This window comes from Stenella coeruleoalba (assembly GCF_951394435.1).
Source record: "Stenella coeruleoalba genome assembly, chromosome: 15".
In the NCBI taxonomy this organism is placed as follows: Eukaryota; Metazoa; Chordata; class Mammalia; order Artiodactyla; family Delphinidae; genus Stenella; species Stenella coeruleoalba.
The window spans coordinates 28,458,248-28,481,647 of record NC_137161.1 but is presented as its reverse complement, the minus strand read 5'-3'; the positions used below and the strand labels follow the sequence as shown (position 1 = coordinate 28,481,647).

Genomic DNA, 23,400 nt, shown 5'->3' with positions numbered 1-23,400 from the left:
AGAAGAGTCCCTCCCTCACTGGTCCTAGGTTGCAAGGAATTTTATACCCCTGGCCTTGTTGCTGCACAATCATCAGCATCTTTGAGATTTTGGCAGAATAATGTTTATTCATCTGACAAATAAGAAACTAAAGCTTGGAAAGTTTAAGCAACTTACACAGGGTCACAGAGTGCTTAAGGGATAAAATAGGACTCAGTCTCAAATCTGTCTGACCCCAAAGCCACTTGCAGTACAACTTTTTCTTGGATCTCAAACATAAAGTTCATGTTTGGCTTTTTAAAAAATGACCAGTCCCCCACAGAGCTAACTTTGATAATGGTAGCGCCTGATATCTCTGCTTCTTCCACTGCACAGTCTTATTTTTAATCTCTCTTAATCCTCCCAACAATGTTGGAAGGTAGCAGTGATAAGAATACTAGCAAGCACTTATTGAACACTGAGTCTGTAATAGGCACTGTCCTAAGCATTTTACATGTATTAATTTATACTTGCAAAAACCCTGTGAGGTAAGTGTCATTATTATTCCTATTTCAAAGGTAAGAAAATTAAAGCCCGGAGAGATTAAGTAATTTGCTAGAGATCACACAGCTAGTCAGGGACTGAGCGAGGCAGCCTGACTCTGGAACCCTTGCTCTTAATCTTTGTTGACAAAGTAGCTGTTACTCAGAGAGGTACGCTACATAGTCCAGAAATGGTGATCAGACTCGAGGCCAGGATCAAACCCCAGCATGTTTCCACTACTCCACACTGTTTTTCTCAATGGTAAAGCAGAAGAAAGGAGAGAAGCTGTTTTGAGACACCTCCATAGAGGCACAGAGTGATTTAACACTGCCAAGGAGCCCTGCGGGGATTTTACTTAAATGATGATCTGCACTGCACTGCTGTCTGATATTCCCTCCCACTTACTTTTCTCAAATGTGGAAACTGCATTTCTCCATGCACCCTCCCTGGCACGTAAGTGCTTCACCAAGGGAGCTGAACTTTTCTGTACGGATTTGGGGTGTTCAGAAAACTCTTTTTTTTTTAATATATAAATTTATTTACTTATTTATTTATTTTTGGCCGCACTGGGTCTTCGTTGCTGCACGCGGGCTTTCTCCAGTTGCGGAGAGCGAGGGCTATTCTTCCTCGCGGTGCGAGAGCTTCTCACTGCGGTGGCTTCTCTTGTTGCAGAGCACGGGCTCTAGGCGTGCAGGCTTCAGTAGTTGTGGCACAAGGGCTTAGTTGCTCCGTGACATGTGGGATCTTCCCACACCAGGGCTCAAACCTGTGTCCCCTGCACTGGCAGGTGGATTCTTAACCACTGTGCCATCAGGGAAGCCCGAAAGCTCCGTTCTTAAATGCCATTATTCCAGGGACTTGTAAGGATGACTCAGAGAGAGAGAGGCTATAATGGAAAATTAATTATTTTATCTGAGCTGGATTCCAGGCTGAAGACTAGGAATTAGACTGATAAAGATCCTTCTACAAGGGCTGTGGGGAGCCCTGAGCTGTTGCTGACCAGTTATTCAAAGGGAAGTCAGAAACAGGGCCTCCCAGCTGCCCTTCCTGCAACTTTCAATATTCCTGGATGTGCCACAGAACTGGGGGCGTGAGGTGTGCATCAGAGGGTTTATTTGCATGTGTGCTGCTGTGGTGACTGTGTGTGTGTGTCTGTGTGTGTATGAGAGAGAGAGAGAGAGAGAGAGAGTGTCTGGAAGTGCTGGCTGGTGAAAACAATCTGTGTACGTGATTATGTTAGTTTGTGTGTCTAACTATCTGTCCATTCCTCTCTCTGTGTGTGTACATCTGTGTGTGTTTGGTGTGACTCTATGCGTGTGGGCCTGAGGATCCTTGTGGGTCTCTGGGTGTATATTTCTGAGGACCTTTATGAGGGGAGGAATCTCGATGTGTAGCTGGAAAATGATAAGTGTCGGGGGGCTAGGATGATGCAAGCAGTTACAGGGCAGGTGTTTTGATGCTGCTGTGATGTAGGAGAAGAAAAAGAAATGAAGGTTAAACCACTTAAAACCTTTACAATTTTTTCCTCTTGAACTGGGGAAGATTATCTACTATTAATAATAATAATAGCAGTTTATAAATGAACAATAGTATTGTAGAACTAGTCATACTAGCTCCATTAGAGAGTACTTACTCTATGTCCTCTTACATATATTAGCTGGGTTCTCATCACAACTCTGTGCTACCACTATGCCCAGGCTCATAGAAGAGGCAGCTGGGCTCAAGTAACTTGCCTGGGGCCATGCAGCTGGGAGGAGCAGAGCCAGGAAGAGAGCTCCAGTCTGACTCCAGAGGCTGAGCTTTTCCCACCTGCCTCAGCTCCAGCCAAGCCCCAGCCCTGGCAGGGCGAGCCCCAGAATGTGAAGCAGAGTGATGTGGTGGCAACAGCTGAGTTCTAGGCCCAGCTGGCCCTTCCGTGGTTGAGCAGCCTTACGACAGTAGCTCCTCCTCTCTGGACCTCAGTATCCCCATCACTAAAATCACAGTTTGGATTCATTAGTCTGGTGGGTTCTACCCGCTCTGACAGCGTGGGCCACGGGGCAGCAGTTTTGTGGGCGGCTCCCACGCCACCTGGGGAGTGTTGACCTGCAAAAAGGCTCAAGGCAGGGGGTGTGGGGCGGGGGAAGTGGGGGCAGGGGCGGAAGAGATATGTGTCCGTCGGGCCTATGGCACTTTTCTTCTTTTCTTCCTCTATGCGGCGGATGTGCCTCGGCTCCCAATCCCACCTCCTTCTGCTTCTTTATTGTGTACCTTCCTGGACTGCAGAAGTGAAAACTATTTTCCCTAGACTCCTGTGCAGCTAGGGTTCTGGGTGCAAATTAACGTTCTGCCAATAGCTAGACTTGTGTGCGACCAACGTGATGGAATGAAATGGAGGCCGTCTTGCCGCTGCTTTGGCCGCTTCGTCCAGCCAGAGTAGTCGTGGGGGTGTGGGGGTCCTGCAGCAGCATCTCAGGGCCCAGTGCCTACCCCCGGGAGTGCTGAGAGGCTGGCCCCAGCTTCCAGACCCCTGGGTCATAAGGTGGTGGTGGGTTCGTGAACGCACGACAGGCAGGGGTTGCGTCCTGTTGGCCTGCTTTCTGGCTGTGTGGCTGGAGGCCCTGCAGTGCTCTGGAAGCGCTCCCGGAGGCCCAGTCTACTCCTCCAGCAGTTCCATACCCACCTCTCCCCCAGCCAACACCTGTTAAAGTTTCCCAGTTCCCTATGTTGAATCTCTTTTTGCTTATAAAAGCCAGGGATGTCTCCTGCTTCTGCAGTGCACCTGACCCATCACCACGGCATACTCCTACCCAGTCTCCCAAACCCAGCCTCGGTCTCCAGCTCCAGGATGATTTCCCTGATCCACCAGGCTGACTTGGGAACCTGTCCTCTGTGATTCCACAGTCACCCTTATCTCAGACTTTCCTACGTGCTGCTGAAATTACCTGTTTACTTTCTGTCCTCCCCTCCAGACTGCGGCCCCCGGAGGCAGGGACTGGGTCTTCTCAGCCATGCATCTCAGTGTTGAGCAGAGAACCTGGCCTCTGGCAGCTACTCTCTGGGAGCGCTTTTTGTGGAATGAATGCAGAAAAGGTAGCAACCTGTCAGTTCAAGAGGATTTAGGAGAAACTGTGAGATTCATAGATTAAGAAGAAAAGCAATTTAACCTTGCCTTTTGGCAAAAAGAAACTCCCTTCTTAAGAGCTGATATTAGGAACCATGTGTCTGGTGGAGCTTGTGGGCGATGAGGGGCAGCTCTCAGATCAAGGGTCTCATTTCAGGTCTAATATCTGGGATCCCCTGGTGGACCTCTCCTCCTGCTGGTGCCCAGGCTTCTCTGGAGGGATTTCAGAACTGATGGTTTTGCAGAGGCAGCTTGATGAGGGAAAACAGCTCTGGCTTTTGAGGCAGACGCTCCTGGCTCTACCACTTACTGGCTGTGCGACCTCAGGCAAGTGACTGCACTGCCCTGAGCTCAGTTCCCCATTTGCAAAGTGGAGTTAATGACACCTATGTCATAGGGCTGTTGTGAGGGATAAATGAGGTGTTTTAGGGAAAGTACAATACCTAGCACCCAGCAGGCACCTGATACACGGTGGCTGTGATAAGGTTTCAGTGATTTGAGATTTAAGGCTTTTCCCTTTTTCGTTTGGGCAGAAACATTTCCCATCACTGACCTCTTGTTGCACTGTGGCTGAGGTCAAGAGGGGGCCCCGTGTGTGGTCGTGAACGTGAGGCCTGTAGTTCAGGATTCAGAACACAGTAAACAGGTGTCCATTCTTGCCAAATGCTGGTTGGATTCTGGTTCAGGACCTGTTCCCAGGTGGCTGGAAGTGACAGAGGAGCATCATGGGAGATGTGACACAGCAGAGAGGGGCTCACACTTTGGAGTGAGACAGACCTCGGTGCAAGTCCTGGCTTCACCCCTAATGTGCTGTGCTACGTGGGAGCTCACTTTACCTCACTGGGCCTCAGTTTCTTTACCTGCAAAGTGGAACTTACAGTGCTTCCCTCAGAGGGCTGCTGAGAGCTTATTAAAGACCATTTGTTCCTGGCATCGTGCCTGGCACAGTGAATAATGGCATTTATGCACGTGTTGCTCTTGGGCATCAGTGAGGTAGGAGTTCACAGCGTGGGCTTTGGCATCAGATTAACTTGAGCTTGGGTTCTTTTCCATTTGAGGGCTGTGTGCCCTTAGCTGAGTCACTGCATCTCTGAGTGTAGTGTCTTCCTCTGACGGAAGAAGGCAATAACACACCCACCATGGGGGTTTGCTATAAGGATGAGATGACGTAACACATGGAGGTGACTCAGTAGGGTGAGGGCCGTCAAGCAGATGTGCGAAAGCTATTAGCCACAGTGATGAAGTCCTGCTGCCAGCCGAGGCGAAACAGGAGAGGACGGGAGGTTTGGCCCATTGGGAAAGGGAAGTTCTCTCCAATTGCAGTTCATCAGCTCAGCTGTTGGTATCTGTCTGCACTCTTGGCTGAGAAAAGGAAACACAGCTTTTCCTCTGCCTTCTCGTTGCTACTGGAGAGCTTTCCTCCACCAGGAAAACAGGCACCTGCTTCCCCAAGGCCTTTCCTGCCCCCTCCATCTTCACCATTTTTAAGTGTAATATCATTAAGTACATTCATAATGCTGTGCAGCCATCATGGTCTCCATTTCCAGAACTTTCTCATCATCCCAAACAAAAACTCTGTGCCTTTTAAGCAATAACTCACTATTTCTACTTCCTCCCAGCCCGTAGTAACTTATTTTCTACTTTCTGTCACTATGAATTTGACATAATGTTTTGAGGTTCATCCATGTTGTAGCAAGTGTCAGAACTTTATTCCTTTTTATGGCTGAATAATAGTCCATTGTACGTAGAGTACATTTTGTTTATCCATTTATCTGTTGACAGACGCTGGTTTGTTTTACTCTTTTGGCTATTGTAAATAATGCTGCTAAGAACATTGTTGGACAAATATCTGCTTGAGTCCCTGTTTTCAATTCTTTTGGGTATACACCTAGGTGCAGAATTGTCGGGCCATATGGTGGTTCTATATTTAACATTTTGAGGAACCACCCAACATTTTTTCCACAGCAGCTGTACCGTTCTACGTCCCCCATCACAATATGCCTGCCCTCATAGTTTACACTCCACCAGGGCGTACAGGTGATAACCAGACAAACGGATGTATCATATTAGCCAGGGACAAATGCTGTGAAGACAAATAGAGCTGGGCAAGGGATCAGGACTGCTGGGGCAAAGGGTGGGCAGGGGGTCTGCTTGAGGAAGTGACATCGAAGCCAAAAGCTAAATGAAGTGATGGACTGAACAGGAAGGCAGGGGTGTTCCAGATGGAAGGCACAGCACGTGCAAAGTCTCTGCAGTAGGAACGTGTTTGGTGCATCTGAGGAGCAGCAGGGAGCCAGGGTGGCTGCAGAGCAGTTAGTGGGCAGGAAGCAGAGGTGGGCAGAGAACGGGACCTGCAGGTGAGGGCTGTGGATCTTATTCCAAGTGGGATGAAAACCACTGGAGTGTTTTAAACAGGGGTGTAGTATAATCTGAGTAACATTTTTGAAAGAACCTCTCTGGCTGCTGAGGACACAGGGCTGGGGTAGTCATCCAGGAGAGAAGTGATGGGGGCCAGCCCCGGGCGACGGAGCCACAAACAGTGAAGATGTGTGCTGACTTGGATGTGGGGCCAGAGAAAGAGGGCGGTCAACGATGACTTCTCCTCAACTCTCCTTGCTGCCAGGCCTTTGCCTGAGCTGTTCCCTCTGCCCAGAATGCCCTTCCCTCCTTTTGCCTGGACAATTGCTACTCATGCATCAGTTCACCTGGCTCTCACCTCCCTGACTCTGCTCCTCCCCAGGCCCCCACTGAGCTGAGTTGGGAGCCCTTCTTCTGTGTTCCCACAGTGATCCCAGTCTCCTTCCAGTCCTGTACTCGTCATAACTCTAGGAATGGCCTGTTACTACATCTGCCTCCCAACCTGGACTGAGTATGAGAGAGAGAGAGAGGGAGAGAGAGGGAGAGAGAGAGAGAGAGAGAGAGAGAGAGAGAGAGAGAGAGAGAGAGAGACTGAGCATTGCTACATCTTAAGCACAGCTTCTGACTTCCTCTGTCCCGTGGGGGCCACACACAGACGCGGCTCCCATAGCCAGCAGCTGGTGCAGGTCCTCTGAGAGCCACACTGGACACACTGTGGCGTGAAGACTGGAAGCTGAGCAGAGGGTGGGGACTAAATTCCTAACTTCCGCTGGAATCCTCCCGAGTGAACCACATCAGCTGTCCCCACCTTCCAGTGCAACAGGTGGATAAAGGAAATACACAGATCTTTGTGAATGAGACGGAACCAGGGTGGGGAGAAGCTGGGAAGCAATACAGCTCAGGTTGGGGCACAGCCTGGAGTCCATGGGCTCTGCCGTTTTCTAGCTGCACCACTTCATACCTTCACGCAGCCTCTGTCCCTTATCTGTAAAGCGGGGTGGGAACCGCATCTAATTGCAGGGTTGTTGGGAAAATCAAGTGTGTTAATAACCGTGAATGGTTGACAACAGGGCCTGGCATGTAGGGCGGCCTTAAGAAAAGCTGGCTTTATTTTTTCACTTGTCTATCTCCTGCCAAGTTCTTCCTTATTCCTCCCCAACAGAACGGTTTGAGGGCTGGTGGTTTCAAATACCTCCTTCTCTTCAGCCTTTGCTTTTGGTTCACATCAAGATCTCAATCAGAGACGTGTGCCCTGAGGACACGGCAGAGCTCAGGTTAGTCCTGACCCTGCATTAGGCGGGTGCCGTCCCCCTGTCTCCAGATGACTCGGGGGCTCAGGGAGGCCAGGAATCCACCAGTCACTACCAGGTAGTCGGCGGGGGCATTGGGATTCGAGCCCAAGTGAGCTTGTTCCAGTTCTGTGGTTTCCTATCCCACGTGCTGCTGCCGTGGGGCCTGCGACGTGACAGAGCATCGCCAAGCCTGGCGGGGGTGAGCTTCAGGATGAACTCCTCTAGGACTAGGGGAGAAAGCTGTTCCTGGCCTTGTCCTGCGTGTGTGTAAAGGACGTTGCAGAAGGAAAGGAAAAGCAAGTGAATGAGCCATTTGCTCTTGCGGCTGACAATAGACTCGGGGGTGAAGGATATGAAACATTAATGACTTAAAGCAGGATTTTCTGCAGCATCTCTACACTTGCTGTTTTTACTTCTCTTTATGATGAATAATAGTCAAGAGAGGCCCTACGCCTCTATTCTTCCAGTGCCTGCTGGCTTCCGGGAATGGGTACCCCATATCTTAGGGCCTTTCTCTATTCGAGGTTATTACCAAGAGCTTATAGAGGTAGAGGGGAAGAGGAGGTGAACAGTAAGGAGGACAGAGAGCCGCTGGGGTGAGGATTTGGCTTTGGGGGTTAAGAAGCCACCCCAGTTCCCAGATCCCCAGGTGGCAGTGAACATTCTCTAGCCAAGCCCTCTGGGTCGCCAGGAAGGGAGGTGGCCTGAGGTACGGCCAGGCACTCCCTGAACTGGGGCCACGGCCATGGCCACAGCCACGGCCAGGTACTTGGGGTCTTTGCCTCTGCCTGTCAGACCCTACATGCTGCCTGGGAAATGGGACAAGGAAGGAAAGGGGGACAAGATCAGATTCCAAAGAGTCCTCTCTGGAAGGGAGGAGGGAGACCTCATCTCAAAGCTGGAGGGGGATGTGTGGGAGCCGAGCTTTGGGGCCCGAAGGGCTGGGTTCAACTCCTTCTCCCTCTCTGTGTGTCTGGGGCCTCCCTGAACTTGAGCTGCCTAATCGGTTTGAGGATGCATTGCGGCATGCAGACCACCTGTTGCTTGTTGTGAGTATACAGTGAACCATGCAGAAGTGTCTGAAACGTAGTAGGTGCCCAGTGAACGGCCCCTCGCATCTTCCAGCTTGTAATGAACCAGGTGTAGAGAGAGGACGATGCCCCTGAGAAGTGTGGTGCATCAGAGCAGGAATGACATCACTGATCATCAAGACCAATGGTCATGGGACATTCATCACGTGCTGTGTCCTCTTGTTTCACGTCCTCTTGTTTCAGCCTCACAAGATCTAGATACTGTTATCTCCATTTTACAGATAAGCAAACTGGAGCTGAGGCTGGAAACTTGTCTATGGTCTCTCCCCTGGTGAGCGAGAGCTGGGAATCAAATCCACATCCTAAATAGTGTAGCCTCTGCTATACTGGGCAGGTGGAGGAACATTCCCAGAGAAGGAAGGGTGAGGGAGTGAGCAGGGTCAGATGAACCTGGGTTTGGATCCTCGCTTGGTGACTTACTTGCTGTGTGTCTTTAAGCAAGTTTCTCAGCCCTCTAGCCTCTTTTTCCTCATCCGCAAAATGTGAATAATATTCACTACCTGGCCAGGTCATGGAGATTAAACCCAGCAAGGTTGGCTAACTGCCCGATGCAGCATAGGTACCCATGAAATGGGCAGCCCCTGCCTGACTTGTGAAACAGCCGTGCCGCCCACGATAAACTGCTTATCTGCTGTTGATTGAGGGGAGAAGCATGTTCTCTTCCAAACTCAGAGACCCCCCTATGTTCTGGAAGGTATTTGTAGCCATGAAGAGTGCAGCCTTCAAGCTGCTGCTGGCATGGGGCCAAGGTGCACACGAGGGGGGTTTGCCTCCCCGCCTGGAGTGCGTGCAAACGCACATCGTGGCCCAGATTCTGAGGAGGATTTCATGATATTCATTCTGTGTTGCCGCCAGAGAAAAGTAAACCGCAGCTCCTGGCTGCTGGGGAAGGGCTGTGCTTTTGCCAGGGCTGGTTGTGCCTGGCACCAGCTCAGGCATGTACCGGAGTCGACTGTCGGTTGCAGGCAAATGTACACACAAAAACATTCCAGCACACGCATGCACCAGCCATGCACGCGGCTGCCACAGCACACAACACAGGGCCACGCACGCCCCTGCTGGCTTCCTCTGCCTCTTGTCTTTCTTCTCACAGGACTCTTGCAGCCTCTGTCTCTGCATCTGTTTGTCGTGTGGCTTCTGAGTTTGTCTTGTGTCCTGGCTTCCTTATCCCTCTTCCTCTGTCTCTCTGTTTCTACCTGTCTCTTTGGGCTTCCTCATCTCTGAGAGCTGACACTCTCCTTGTGTCTCTGTGTTTTTCTGACTCGTTCTCCCCTGCTTTGTCTGTATCCCTAACTGTCATCTGACACAGTCTCTCTGTTACTGATTCTCTCTGAACCTTTCTGTTTTGCTCTCTGTTTCTTTGACTCTCTCTCCCTCTGTGTCCATCCGTCTCTCTGTCTGTCTCTCTCTCTCTGACTCTCTCATCTCGTTCTGTCTCCATCTGTCTCTATGTCTAGTTGTCTGTCTGTTTATCTCTATCTCTGTCTCTATATCTGTCTGTCTGTCTCTCTCTCTGAGTCTCTCTCTGTGTCTCTAACTCTTCCTCGCTCTGTCCTTCCCCATGTCTCTCTCTCTTTTTCTGTGACACTCTTCTGGAAATGCATCAAAGACTGAAGTGGCCGGATTTCAAGTGACAAACAGCACTACACCCAGAAACCACCCCCTCCCAGCGCGGCTGCCTGCCTCCTCCACACGCTCGGTCACGAAGAGAAGCCTATTGTGTCGGGCCCAGGGAGTTCGAGTTGAAGGGCCCAGGGGTCTGCGTCTCTGACTGCTCTGAGCTACTTTCCCATTGGCTCTGAGCAGCCTGTGCTGAGCAAGGACTGAGCGACAGGGGGAGGTTCTAGTCCATAAAAGCGGGGCCGAGGCACCAGAACTGCCATTCTAAGGGGCTTTGGCTGTGCTCACAGCCACCCCTTTGGCACCTCCTTCTGGACCAGAGTCAGGACCATCCTTGGGTCTGCCGGCCACCTGCAGCCACCACCCTCCCACCTGCTCGGCCAGAAGCTGCCCAGGGACAAAGGGGAGCACAGGTAATATCCAGAGGGTGTTGGAACCCTCTCTCTTGGTTTTATTTATTTTTCCTGATTCTCTGAACCTGGAGAGGGTGGGAGCTTGGGCTGGGGAATTTCCGGTTTGGGTCTGATTATCTGGCAGAGGTAGTAAGAGTTATGAGGCTAGTTTACAAAAGCCGCATCAGTTTGAGATGGACTGCTCTTTGGAATTCCCCTCTCCGAACAGCCCTGTCTTAAACAGATGGATCGCTCCCTCCCAAGAGGACCACTCCTCGGTTTCGGCCGGGGGTGGGGGTCTTCGTTCCCTGGGAGGCTGCCTCCCCATGGTGGTGCCCATGCGATAACGGGATGCCCTGGGTGGAAGAAGGGAGAGGTTTAGCTAATCAGAGTAATTTTAAAGGTCAGTAATTCTCGCTGGACTTAAGAACAAGAGCTTGGGGACATTAATGAGACGTCAGGGCTCTGGCATTTACCATGTATCGTGTACATCAAGGTACAGCCAGGTTCAGCCTTTTCATTCTTTTTGGATCGTGTTTAATCGCTGACAGGGTGCTGCCTTGAGTGGCTTCCTATGATGTAATTTTACACAGAAATGAAGTTTGGGGTTGTTTTGCTGGGAGGGGAATGGGGAGAGAAAGTGACATGCCAGGAGACCCAGGCTTAGCAGGATTTTTCTTGTCAATTTTACTTTGAGAGGACTTGTTGCTTTCATGTAAATTACAGCCAGAGGAGTCAAGGTTAAGCAGGGAGGAAACTCAGATGGGAAAGGCATTTTCTCACCGGTAAAGGTATCCGCATTCAAAGAAAGTAGTATAGAATCTCAAAGTTTGATTTGCAAGAAAGGCTGGTGAGCTTCAGGGAAAAAAAGCCTGCTGTGACTCCAAGATTGAATAGTAAATTCTGTGACCTCGTACTTTTTCCTGGGTATCTTTTACCTAGAATCTCTCCAAACTTTACAAACATTCCTTATTAAGCCTCCAAGCTTCCCAAGGAAACAACCTCTTCAGGTTATTGGATCTGATTTCAGTTCCCCTCCCACAGACCGAAAGTCTTCCTTAACGTCTTTCTTCCAAGGGTTGGGAAAATATACCAAGGCTTGTCTTTCTAATTTGACAGGCTTTCCAGTTACGATCCGTTGCAAAAACGTTTCAGAATGTCAATCTGCTTCTCTTTATTTTTTTCCCCTGCTCCCCCTCCCATCGCTGCACCTTCTATCTCTTTTCCCCTCACCTTCTCCCAGCGCCCCCCCCCCCCCCCCCCCCCCCCCCCGTCCCACTCCACCTTGCCTTTTGTTCTATTTTTGCAGGTCATTTATCTCCAGGCTTTGAGATCTGCGTGGGGGAGCTGCTGCAGCAGCCCAAGCAGGGCGAGCTGTGCTGCTGGGGGAGGTTGCTGAAGGGATCTCAAGCCCACGGCTTTGCCCCAGATGAGCTAGAGGGTGGCAGGCGAATCCCATGTTTCCGCTACAGCTGGAAGAGGGATACTTCAGAGTCTTCTTAGCAGTACCCAGCACGTTCTAGCAGAGTGGGCAAAGGGACCAGCTCTGGAACTGTTCGAGAAATTTGCCATCCCCTAGGCACGCGGGGAGGGTTTAGGCTCTTGAGGAGCTGGGAATTTTTCACATAACCTCTAAATGTGTGTCTCATAACGCCCGAGACAGTGCTGGGTTCAGGTCCCCGGTCCTACCACTCATTTGCTGTGTGACTGGGGACAGTAGCGCTCCCTGAGCAGTAAGGACAATAATATTCACCTCCTGAGGTTACTGGAGGTTCCCATGGGATACAGTAATAGGCCTGGCATTTAGGAGGTACTCAGGAAATGCTAGTGTGACCGCTCAAGTTTTCACTGTCCAGAGCGGCAGAACTGGAGCCCTCCCCTTCCCCCAACCTATGATAGCATCCTTGATCATCCCACTCCATCATGCTGTGTGCTACGTCCAGGAAATATGATCTAAGGTCTAACATTTCTGTTTGGGGGGCTGGCCCTCCTCTCCCAACCCCACCCCCTTCTCTCCACACCAACAGAAGATTTTATGTCTTCAGCTGCCACCGCAGGATCTCGAAGTCTCTTCTCGATCGATCCTTCCTAACTTCCCCGCCCACGGCCCACCTCTTGGGTCATTCTTGCACAATTATTGTATTTATTAGATGTCTTCCATCTTCTGAGTGGGATCAATAGTTGGTGGCTTGATTCCAACGCATGTCTGAGAAAGTGCAGTCAGCTAGCTGATTATCTCTCACCGTTGTCCCTCATCCCAGCCCATAAATGTTGGTTAATCTCACTGGGTCCGAAAAAGGGCTAAAACGATTACAGCGAGACAGAGCTGCCCGTTGTGGCAGGCAGTAAACGTTTCTGGAGACACCCAGGTAAGCCCAGGATCAGGCCCTGGAGATGGAGAGGTGTCCCCGGGTCCTATGAAGTTAGACGTCATTCATCACTCCAGCCGGAGCTCAGATGGAAGCTCCTGGCAGCAGGGTAAAGGCCCAAGGCCACGAGGTACATCTCCTGGCTCTGGAGTCCTCTCCCTGAATCCTTCCAGACGTTCTCTTGGCCAGAGTGGTCACTGCAGGCCGCAGGCGTGTTCACCAGGGGGCAATGTGCCCATAGGCATTTGGCCCCTTGGCCTATTACTGGACAGTTTGATTTAACCTGACAAGAGGTTACAAAGCAGTTATTATGTGGTTGGGCCACTGGTCCACCGGCCACTAGAAACACAGGGCAGATCAGAGGGTCGTGGGAGGAGGGAATTGGTGTTTGTGAGTCACATAGTAGGTCAACCTCCTGATCAAGATCCACTTCCTCTCTGCCTTCTCTCCATCCCTCTTCTTTTCCCCTCTCCTCCCCCTTCCCCTTCCTTATACCTTCTCCCTCTCATTCCCATTCGGCCCCTCCCCATCTCTGCTTCTCATCTGTATTTTCTTTTCCCACATGGGCTGTCATCTCACTCTCTGCTTTTCTAGGCGTCTTTATCTCTTTCTCTCCATATGCAACTCTCTGCCATTCTCCTTCCCTCTCATCCTCTCTCTCTCTCTCTCTCTCTGTCTTTTCACCTCCATCTCTCTGTCCACTGCTTTTCTCCCCATCTCTTAATTGCATCCCATAACAAAGGGTGGGAGTTCCATAGGAATCTTGCTCTCAAATAACATTCTTTCAAAAATACACTTAATGAACACCGTGACCGTGAATTGCAGGGTGGTCCCCCCCCCCCCCGTCCCCCCAGATTGATCATCCATTCTTTGTTAATGACTCTAAAGGCCTAACAAAAACACTTTTTTCCAGTTTTGGGGGACTCTGTTGGCCAGCCCACTGGAAACCCACAAAGGTGAACTTTATGTATTTTCCAGGGGGGTTTAAGTCCCAGAACAGTCTTGTCTTCAGGACCGTGAGCTGGAGTCGAGGGAGCCCAGTGCCTAGAGCTCAGGCTGGTTTGTGGACTAGTCTCAGGCAGACCCTAAGCCTGCTCCCTGTGGCCCGGCTTCTTGGCCCAGTCATCTTGCTTTTCCAAGTCTCTGTTTCCCCATCGAGTAAATGGCTTAGTGCTCAGCCTACCGGATCCTCCTGAGGGGAGGAGGAAGCAGTCATTGAGATATAGGCCCATCACTGTGCCCTAAACTGGGGCTGTGGCGGACTCAGAATCCCATCTCTGCCACACAGGTGCTCAGGGCCTGGGGGGCTCTGTCACGTGGCCCCCACTCTTCCACCTGGAAGCTGCCCTGGAGGGTCCACGGGAGGCCCCGGGCCTGGCACAGATCAGCAGCACAGCGCTTGCTGGGGTCACGGCCAGGGTGTGGGAGGTCCCAGTTCTGTCTCCATTTCCCTCCTGACTCGTGATGTGACCTTAAACCAGGGACTTCATTTCTACCTTTTCCCATTTCCTCTTCTATCAAATAGGGATAATCATATGCGATAAAGTGCTCAGAGAGGTAATTGCGATGTTAAATCAAGCCATTATTATTCCATGCTGGGTTTTTAAATAAAGATGCTGGCCGCTCCTCGGAGCCCTCCGACTACAATGTAGAAATATCAGGAGGAGGTAAGAGGGCCAGCAGGCCTTTCCCTTTCAAGGAACTCTGGGCCCCTGGTGAAGAAAGGGTCTACAGTGTGTTGGCCTTTAAATGGTGCCGTCCAGGGGTGTCTTAAGGAACCGCGGCCGGGAGGTGATACAAACCCATTGACAGGTGAGAAGACTGAGGCTAGGAGAGGGGGGTGATCCCGCTCTGATTTCCCCAAGAAAATCAGCTTCCACACTGTTAGAGTAATTAGAATGATAAAATGGTTATAAACGTAACAAAAGGGGTCAGCAAACTTTTTCTGTAAAGGACCAGATAGTAAATATTTTGGGTGTTCCGGGCCCTGTGGTCCCCGTTTCAACACTCAGCTGTGCTCTTGTCGCATGAAAGCAGCCCAGACACTATGTAAACACATGGGACGGGTGTTGTATGAATCAGGGTTCTGCAGAGAAACAGAAACAATGGGATGTGTACATATAAAGATTGGATCTAAGGATTGGATCATGGAGGCTGGGGAGTCCAAAGTGCTCTTTCCCCTGAGGGGAGAAGCACCCTCCTCCCGCACCAGCCTCTCTCACTGGGCTGTCACGATGTGCCCCTAGGTAGTGGCTGAAGAAACGCTTCCTAAACCTGCAAGTGGAGAGGTTTTTCTCTGGGGGGGGGCCTTAGGAGGCTCCTTCACCGTAGGCCACGCAAGCCCCCTACCCTGGCCCCTCCCCGGGGTCTGCGCACTGACTCACTGCCCCTGGAGCTCACCCAGCAAGCTCCCTTCCGCGTCCTACACAGAGATCAACAGCAAAGTTCCTTTTCTCCTGGCTCCTGCCAAGTCAGGGACCGTGAGCCAGCAGGGCTATCTCTCATGTACAACTTCCAAGCTAATCCCCACAGCAAAGGCGAAAACTCTCCCCCCAACCCCCACCCCGGGGCTCATCTGACGTTGCTCAATAATTTGTTTATCCTACGCAAGGAAGGAAACAGGATGGCTTAGGAAAACCGCAGGGCTGATGTGTCTCTGTTAGAGACCGGGTAGATCCATTTGGAGGCCTAACTCTCCCACTTAACAAGCCAAGTGGACTTGAGCAAGCAACTTCTCCTCTCCCAGCCTCAGTCTTGCCCCTGTACAATGGGTATGAAAACATTCACCTCTGGGTGTCTGTTGTTGTGAGGGTTAGAATAATACGTGTAAAGCGGTAACGCACAGCCTGGCAAGGAGGAGGCTCTGTTATTGGATTGATGTGACCATGGATACAGAGCTCTCAGCCCCAGCCTGCAGTAGGCCGTCCACACAGTTAATTCGTTCAACTCCTTTTGCTTCCCCTCGGTTGCAGGCCCTGTATTATCACTCCGTTTCGCCTCTTTCTTTTCCCATCTCCTGTAACCCAAGTAAGGTTGGAATGGAGCCCCCATGCTCCTGTCTGTTTCCTTCTCTCTGCCCACCCCCCACCCCCACCCCAATGCCTTCGCTCTTTCTGTGTCTCCCCCCTTCATGGCCCTCCCGCGCTCATTTTCTCTCCTCTGCCTCTGTGTCTCCACTTTAGTCTCTCTTCCTCCCTCTCTTCCTCTGCCTCTCGCTTTTCTGTCTTTGACTGGTTTTCACTTCCTCCCTGTCCCTCTCCCCCCACCACCCCCTTATTTCACTCTCTCGGTCTGGTTTTCCCCTCCCTCCTGTCTCCCCTTTCCTCTCTGCCTCTTCTCTTTCCTCCCCTCACCCACTCCATGGTTTCATTAACATTTGCCAATTTCTTTAGCAGGTGTTGGTTTTAGATGCCCTGCAGACCTGTGAGATTTCTCTGGGGGCACAAAAGTATGAGCCAGAAAAATTCAAAGGGGCTTCCTGAGAGGTCCAGGGTTGCCTGGTTATTCACTCAACACATGCGTGTGGAGCTCTTGTTCCTGTTCTAATCTTGCATTCGGCACCACCATTCGTTCAGTCATTCATTCATCAATCACTCAAACTTCCTTAGTTTTCCCATCACTCTAGAATGAAATGCAAGGTCCACCTTGGCCTGCAAGGGCTGACACCATCCGGCCTCTGCCCACGTCTCCTCTCTTGTGCTCCCTCATCCCTCTGGCCTACTGGTCATCTTTAAACACACATACTCTTTCACCTCAGGGACTCTGCACTTACCAAGTCCGAGCTGGCAGGAGACTCAGAAAGAGGTAATTATGTGATAGACAGAGAGCTGTGCGCGCTCAAAAGAGGAGCCTAATCCAGACAGGATTCCTGAAGGAGGCCACCGAGACTGAGTTTTGGAGAACAATGAGGGTTAGCCAGGCCAGAGGGAGAGCGGAGAGGATGGGCGGCATGAGAAAGGCGCTCCATGTGCCAAAGTTTGGGCCAATGGGGCACAGGGGGCATTCGTTGTAGAACTGCAGGAGGTTTGGTCAGGTCCAGGTCAGACGGAGCTCACATCCAGTCTGGGTGCTGTGCCCTTGCTGGATTCCTTGTTCAGATGATGTAACCTCTCTGTGCCTCCATTTCCTCACTGCAGAGTGGGGAGAATATCAGTCCCAGCCTTTGGGCGTTGCTACGAGGACCCCCTACATTGAGATATGAACAGGTCTCAACACAGGGCCGTGCACACAGTGAGCCAGGTCGATGGCAGCTCTCCTCGGCAGGAAAGCCCTGGAGGGCCTGGCTCGGGGGGATGGAGAACTTGGACACAGGGCAGGGTGCAGTCACACTGTCATTCAGAACTGTCCTCTGGCTGCTTGTGTGGAGGGTGTCTCAGGGGCAAAATTGGACGCGGCTCTGGAGCCAGGAGGGAGGAGCTGGAGGCTGGGGAGGAGGTGCATTGAAGGGACTGGGGCTGTACCGGATGGTTAGAAAGATGGGCTTTGGGGCTCTGGAGCCAGACTGCCTGGGGGCAAATCCCAGCTTTGCTGCTTACTAGCTCTAGAGTCTTTGCAGGTGTCTTATCTCAGTTTCCTCATCTGTGAAGTGGGCATGACAACAGTACCCACTCCACACAGTTGCCGTGAGTATAAATGAGTTCGTTCATGAGAATCACTCAGGACAGCCTGAGTGCTCACCAACCATCAGATCAGCTAGAACTATCATTATTAAATATAAAGGAAATGGATGAAAAGAAAGGATGCTGACACTGTATTTGCCTGGGACAATGAGATCTCAAATCGAGCTTCCTACTGTAGCAGCCAAGCTGGGTGGGAAGCTTTAGGCCAGGAGTTAGAGGGTGGTGATGCTGCCCCTCCCCAGTGGCTGAGCAAGACCTTGCTAACCTTGTACCAGGCCAGCCCAGCCATCACTGATAGGAGAGAAAACATGAGCTGCCGGCTTTGTATCTGCACATAAATGGCACAGCTCACTGGCCTGGAACCCAAATCCGCTCAGCAGTTGACAGAGCGTGAGAGAAACTTGAGGAAGGAGAGAGGCGTGGATGGACACAGGTCCAGCTCCCCGAGGTTTCTTCTCTGAGCTTCTCTGCTTAGGGGAGCAGACCTAGCCCAGCCTCAGGAGAGGCAGAAGAGCCTTTAACTGCTGTGTGACCTCAGGAGATTCACCAGTCCTCTCTGAGCACCAGCTTTCTCATCTACCAAGTGGGGATAATGATGCCCACCTCTCACAGATGGCAGGTGGGTTGAGAATAATATACAAGTAACAGCTCTGTGCATGGGGCCTTCTGGGCCTCACGGAGGGTTCAGCTGCTAGAGAATCAAAGTGGTTCTAGAAATTGTAGTCATGTATGGGCACATGTGTGGGGAGTCCAACAGACTGTGCCTGCACACCAGCTTCACCACGCACGGGGGTGCATGGGGCATTCACTGAACCGAAAGTGTCCTCCTCAACGGGGAGGAATGAATGAGATGACAGACACGGGGCCTCAGTCAAGGCCTGAAGCACAGTAGGGGCTCCGTCAATGGTGCCTGGGCTCCTGTCAGGCATGCTTTGGAGGGGAACCTACTGTGTGCTCTGAGACTAGCTCTGGGCTATGGCATGGGGCCCTGGGGCCATGGGTGGAGTCTTCTAACCCCCCTCATCACCTGAGGAAACAGGGCAGTGTGCAGGAAGGGGAACTAGGAGAGGGGAGGGAGGACAGCCGTACCTGAGAGCAGCGATGGAGGCTGCAGACTACAGGGACCAGGGTGGGGAGAGAGTGGCAGCCATGCCCGGGTGGTGTCTCGGGGAAACTGCCCATTCCCAGTTGGGAGTTCTTCACTGTGCCCCCATTTGACAGCATCTTGATATTTGGATTATAAGGAGCTAGCTATGAAAGGGACAGCTTTTAATAGACTCTTTGTGCAGCATTAATTCATCTGCCTAGGATTTATTGAGGGCCTACTATATGCTGGTCAGGTTTGTGGGTGCTGGTTACAGTGGGACTATGCCAGTTAGGGTCTGTGCTCACAGGGAGCTAATATTCTAGTGGGGAGACGATAATAAACAACAACAATGACAAGCATCAAACGGTAGGACAGTCTGAGATGGTGAGTGTTCCGATGCAAAGAAAGCACGGGGATGCGAGAGAGACCCAGTAAGCTGTGCTAAACGCAGGGGTCAGCAAATACCTCCCTGGTGATGGGACACTGAATTCATTCAGTTACAAGAAGGAGTGAGCCATGTGGAAATCTGAGGCCACAGTACCACAGATGGAGAAACAGGAAGTGCAAAGGTCCTGAGGTAGGGGCAAGCCTGGCATGTTTGAGGAACACAGAGAAAGTATTTCAGAGATGAAAACAAGACACAGCTCCTGCCTTCATGAAACCAAAGTCTGAAGACTCACATAGGTAATTACCAAGTAGTGGACTATTTTAATGGAGGAGGCACTAGTTTCTGGGATAATACCAAGGGGGAACATCATTTCCAGCCTAGGAGATCAGGGAAAGCTGCCTGGAGGAGGTGATATCTACTCTAGGACCTAAACAATAGGTAACAGAAGAGGAGAGCAGGGTTTTCCAGGAAGAGGGACTAGCATGCAAAGGGCCAGAGGTGGGACAGGCGCTGATCCATTCATTAGGGGAATTATAGGTAGCTGGATGTGGTCGGAACCCAGAGCTGAAGACTTGGGTGTAGGGTTGGAATTGAGGGTGTCCCTGACATTTAGGAGAAGGGCCAGACCTGACCCAGCCCAATGGGTCTGATCCCAGCATTGATATGCTGAGAAAGGCATTTCAAGGTGGGCAGGAGGGACCAGAGAAGGAGCTGGAGGCAGGGGGCCAGCATGGAGACAGGTGAAGGTGGAGCTATGGCTGGAGTAAGGAGAAGTGCTGGGGTGGGAAAGGTCCACAGCAGAAAGGACTGAGCTGGGGACAGCTTGGGGAGCAGGGGAAAAGGGAAGGGGATGGAAGCCTCAGAGAACACAGAAAAGCAGATAGCCACGTGTCTACTGGCAGGTGCATGGTCAGAGTGGGTTGATGCCTGACAGATCTTTGTCTACTTCCTAGCTGTGGTAGCAATCACTTCCCCTCTCTGAGCCTCAACTTTCCCATCTGTTTAATAGCACAGCCCACATTAAGAGTTGTTGTGCAGATTGAATGTGAACACATAGGAAAGCTCCTAGCACGTTGCAGGGACTCTGCCAGCAGGAGCTCGCTTTGCAGGCTCAGGACACACCCCACAGAGTAGGCAATCACAGATTTCATTTCTTCTTTCTCCCTCTCCGGCAGGAAGAGCCAAGACAGAATGGCGTGGCAGGGGCTGGTGCTGGCTGCCTGCCTCCTTGCGCTCCCCTCCGCCACAGCAGACTGCCTGTCCCGGTGCTCCTTGTGTGTTGTGAAGACCCAGGATGGGCCCAAACCCATCAACTCTCTGGTGAGTTTCAGGGACTCCTGTGAGTTTCCACAGATGGAAGGGACCATTTGTGTGTGGAGCCCAGAGAGGGAAGGTAGCAGGCCTGGGCAGCTGTGAGCCTGTCCTATAGACTCATCCCACCTGTGCAAGGCATGTCCTGCCGTGGTCAGCCTGGGTGCCTGCCAGGGACTTTGTTTTCCAGCCTCCTGTCCCCACCCCAGATCTTACCACCATGGGTTCACTCAGGTTTGGGACCGGAGCTCAGGTTTCCAGGGAGCCTGTTGCCTGGTAACAAGGAGTGTCATTTATGAGGTGGTGCTGACTTTGGGAGTCAGCAGCCCTAGATGAACTTTTCAGAGCTTCTCACCACCAGGCCAATAGGCACCTCCAGACCTAGTCACTCGCAGGGAAGGAGCTCTTTTCACCACCCCTAGATGCCAGGATCTGGTTGTCAGGATCCGAGCCTGACTCCTCTCCTGTGGCTTTAGCATCTCTTGGCTGGCCTTGCTGGCTTTACTGTGAGTCAAACTTCTCCCTGTGCCTCTCCCATGACAGCAGACAAGCTAGAGTAGAGGTACATGGGTGTGGTGGACAGAATGTGAGCTTTGGTTCTGCAAATTTCTAGTTCCATGACCCTGGAACCCCCTCTCTGAGCCTTAGTTTCCTCATCTGCAAAATGGGGGTGATTCCATGAACTGAGGATGCAAAGTATTGAATATACAATTCTAGCCACTCTTTACTAGGATGCATACAGTGCACCAGGTGCTGCCCATATATGATCTCAAAAGAGCCCAGTGGTTAAACATGGTGATTCGTGGCATTAGAACCTGGGTCCAAGTTCCAGTACTGTCCAGTATCGTCCTTGTGGTCATTGTTATCATCATCATCACGTTTAACTCCTCCCTACTGCTATGAAGTAGATACTATCATCCCTCCAGGTTTGATGAACCCTTAAACATCCCCTCATATGTGTTCTTTCTACCATTCTGCATTGCTTCTGATCCCCTCTATAAGGTGTTTGCAGCAACCTTCACACCTAGGAAAGGTTGGGAGAACCAACTATTCCCTCTGGAGTGAGAAGTGGAAGATTATGGGTGAGCACGGCAGAGTGCTATGGGAGGATCTTATCTCCAGTTTTGGCAATGTCACCTGTAGCCAGGTGCCCTTGGGAAAGCTGTTTCACCTCTCCACGTCTGTTTCTTCATCCTCCACGTGAGCACAAAGTCACCTACCTCTATGTACCACTGGGAGCATTAAAGTGGGCAGCCCGGGGCTTAGTAATGGTTTTTCAATTTTCTCAGACCTGGACAGGGGACTCTCTGGGGCAGGGGCTTGTAGTTTGACGGTTTGATGGTGGTGGTATTACCACTGTGGTCTTTTGGGGTCTTTTTCAGATTTGCTCCCTGGAATGCCAGGCTGCCCTGCAGCCCGCTGAGGAGTGGGAGAGGTGCCAGGGCCTTCTGTCTTCCCTCACTCCCTTCACCCTCGGGCTTAATGGCAAGGGAGACTCGGAGAGCAAGGCAGCTTTGGAAGAGCCCTACAGTGAGCTGGCGAAGCATGCAGGGCCCTCCTGGAAGGAGCTGGAGAAAAACAGGCTCCTTCTCAGAACCCCAGCGGAGGAGAATGATCTAAGCAGCAGCCTGGCGGAGAAGCTCAGGGGTCTCTCTGGCAGGTTGGGGGAGGAAGCAGAGTCTGAGCTGACTGGGGGGGCCCAGCCGAACGATGGTGCCATGGAGGCTGGAACACTGGATTCCGATGAGGAGGACCCCAAGGAGCAGGTCAAACGTTACGGGGGCTTTTTGCGCAAATACCCCAAAAGGAGCTCAGAGGCGGCTGGAGATGGGGATAAGGTGGGCCATGAGGACCTGTACAAGCGCTATGGGGGATTCTTACGACGCATCCGTCCCAAGCTCAAGTGGGACAACCAGAAGCGCTATGGCGGTTTTCTCCGGCGCCAGTTCAAGGTGGTTACTCGGTCTCAGGAAGACCCCAATGCCTATTACGAAGAGCTTTTTGATGTGTAAACACCTCTCCATCGTGGAGTTGAGTCAGGAGCTTCCCGTAATGCCCTTCCAGATTGGAGTGAACGCATTCATCTGCCCCTATAGCCCCCATCCCTACGCTCAGTTCAGCATTGTCTATAAGACATCCAAACCTAGCCTGCCTCTCTTCTGCCTGGGTGCAGTGTTTGTCTGGGTCAGTGAGGCGGGAGGATGGAGGTTCCCCTCTCCAATAGGCTTAGCGCTTGGCTCCAGCCCTACAACTCTAAAACTACCACCAGCAGCAGCTTTTGGTATCAATCCCATTCACGTGACTCTCCAACTCCAGGAATCCAGACTGACCTCTTGATCTCTCTGGATCTATGATCAGGCATTCTGACCAATGCCCCTCTCAGAAGAAAAACGAGCATTCCCCCTCTCATGCAGATATATTCATTTATATAGTATATGCGTGTATCATAAAACATACAAAAGGTAGAAATTTAAAACAAGATAGATAAATAAAAATCCTAACATTTTATTCTCAGACCTCAAAAGATCTCCCTACAATGGAGACCATGCTTTAGGTAAAAAGCTTAAACATTGCCTTTTATTGGAGCAGGTATTCCTACACTAGAGAGTTCGGGCTCCCAGTGGGTTAAATGTTCAGTTATTGTACTCTGAGTTCACATTGTTTAGAAACACACCTTTTGAGAACCCAGTTCCTGAACTCCAGTCCATGTTGGTACGCTGGACAGCGTCCAACTTCTCACAGGAGAGGAAGGGAGTGAAAATCCCTTTCGGAAAATGTTAATGAGAGCAGCTCGCCTTCTGAATGCTGAAATGATCAAGGGGGGGAGCGAGGCAAACCAATTTGTTCTGCGCAACATACTCAAAATGTGGACCAGTTCCCTCATCCCTCATTAAACAAATTAAACTGATCGGTATCACACTCCAACCCCAGGATGAACCGACGCTGAGTCAAGTTGATGAGGTTAAGCACAGCCGTGTTCTTGAGGAGCTGAATCAGCCTCCAAGAGTCCAAGCCATCTGGACAAACATATGCATTGGGCCTTGGGTCAGGGAATCCAGAAGCAACAGCTAGAAAGAGGAAGAGGCCCTCTTTAGCTCCCCTGGTGATTCTTTCCTCTTAATGCCTCGGAATAAAGCTAGAAAGAGGAATGAAATGATTAAATGCTTGAGGACAAATGAGCTGCCTTGATTCAAATAACCCAGAAGCAGAGGCAGGGACCTTAATCTAAGTCCTCTTCTCTGTCTCTCTGCCTTTCTCTGTCTCTGTCT

General features: G+C 51.2%; 1 protein-coding gene across 1 annotated transcript; it reads left to right on the top strand.

Moving 5' to 3' along the window:
* The first annotated feature begins 10,263 nt into the window (after positions 1-10,263).
* PDYN (prodynorphin) lies at positions 10,264-22,287 on the top strand. Its single transcript, XM_079943791.1, has 3 exons — positions 10,264-10,378; positions 19,996-20,140; positions 21,514-22,287. Exons 2-3 carry the CDS (start codon positions 20,012-20,014, stop codon positions 22,141-22,143), a joined length of 759 nt encoding a protein of 252 aa, XP_079799917.1. The 5' UTR covers positions 10,264-10,378; positions 19,996-20,011; the 3' UTR covers positions 22,144-22,287.
* Positions 22,288-23,400: the final 1,113 nt, after the last annotated feature.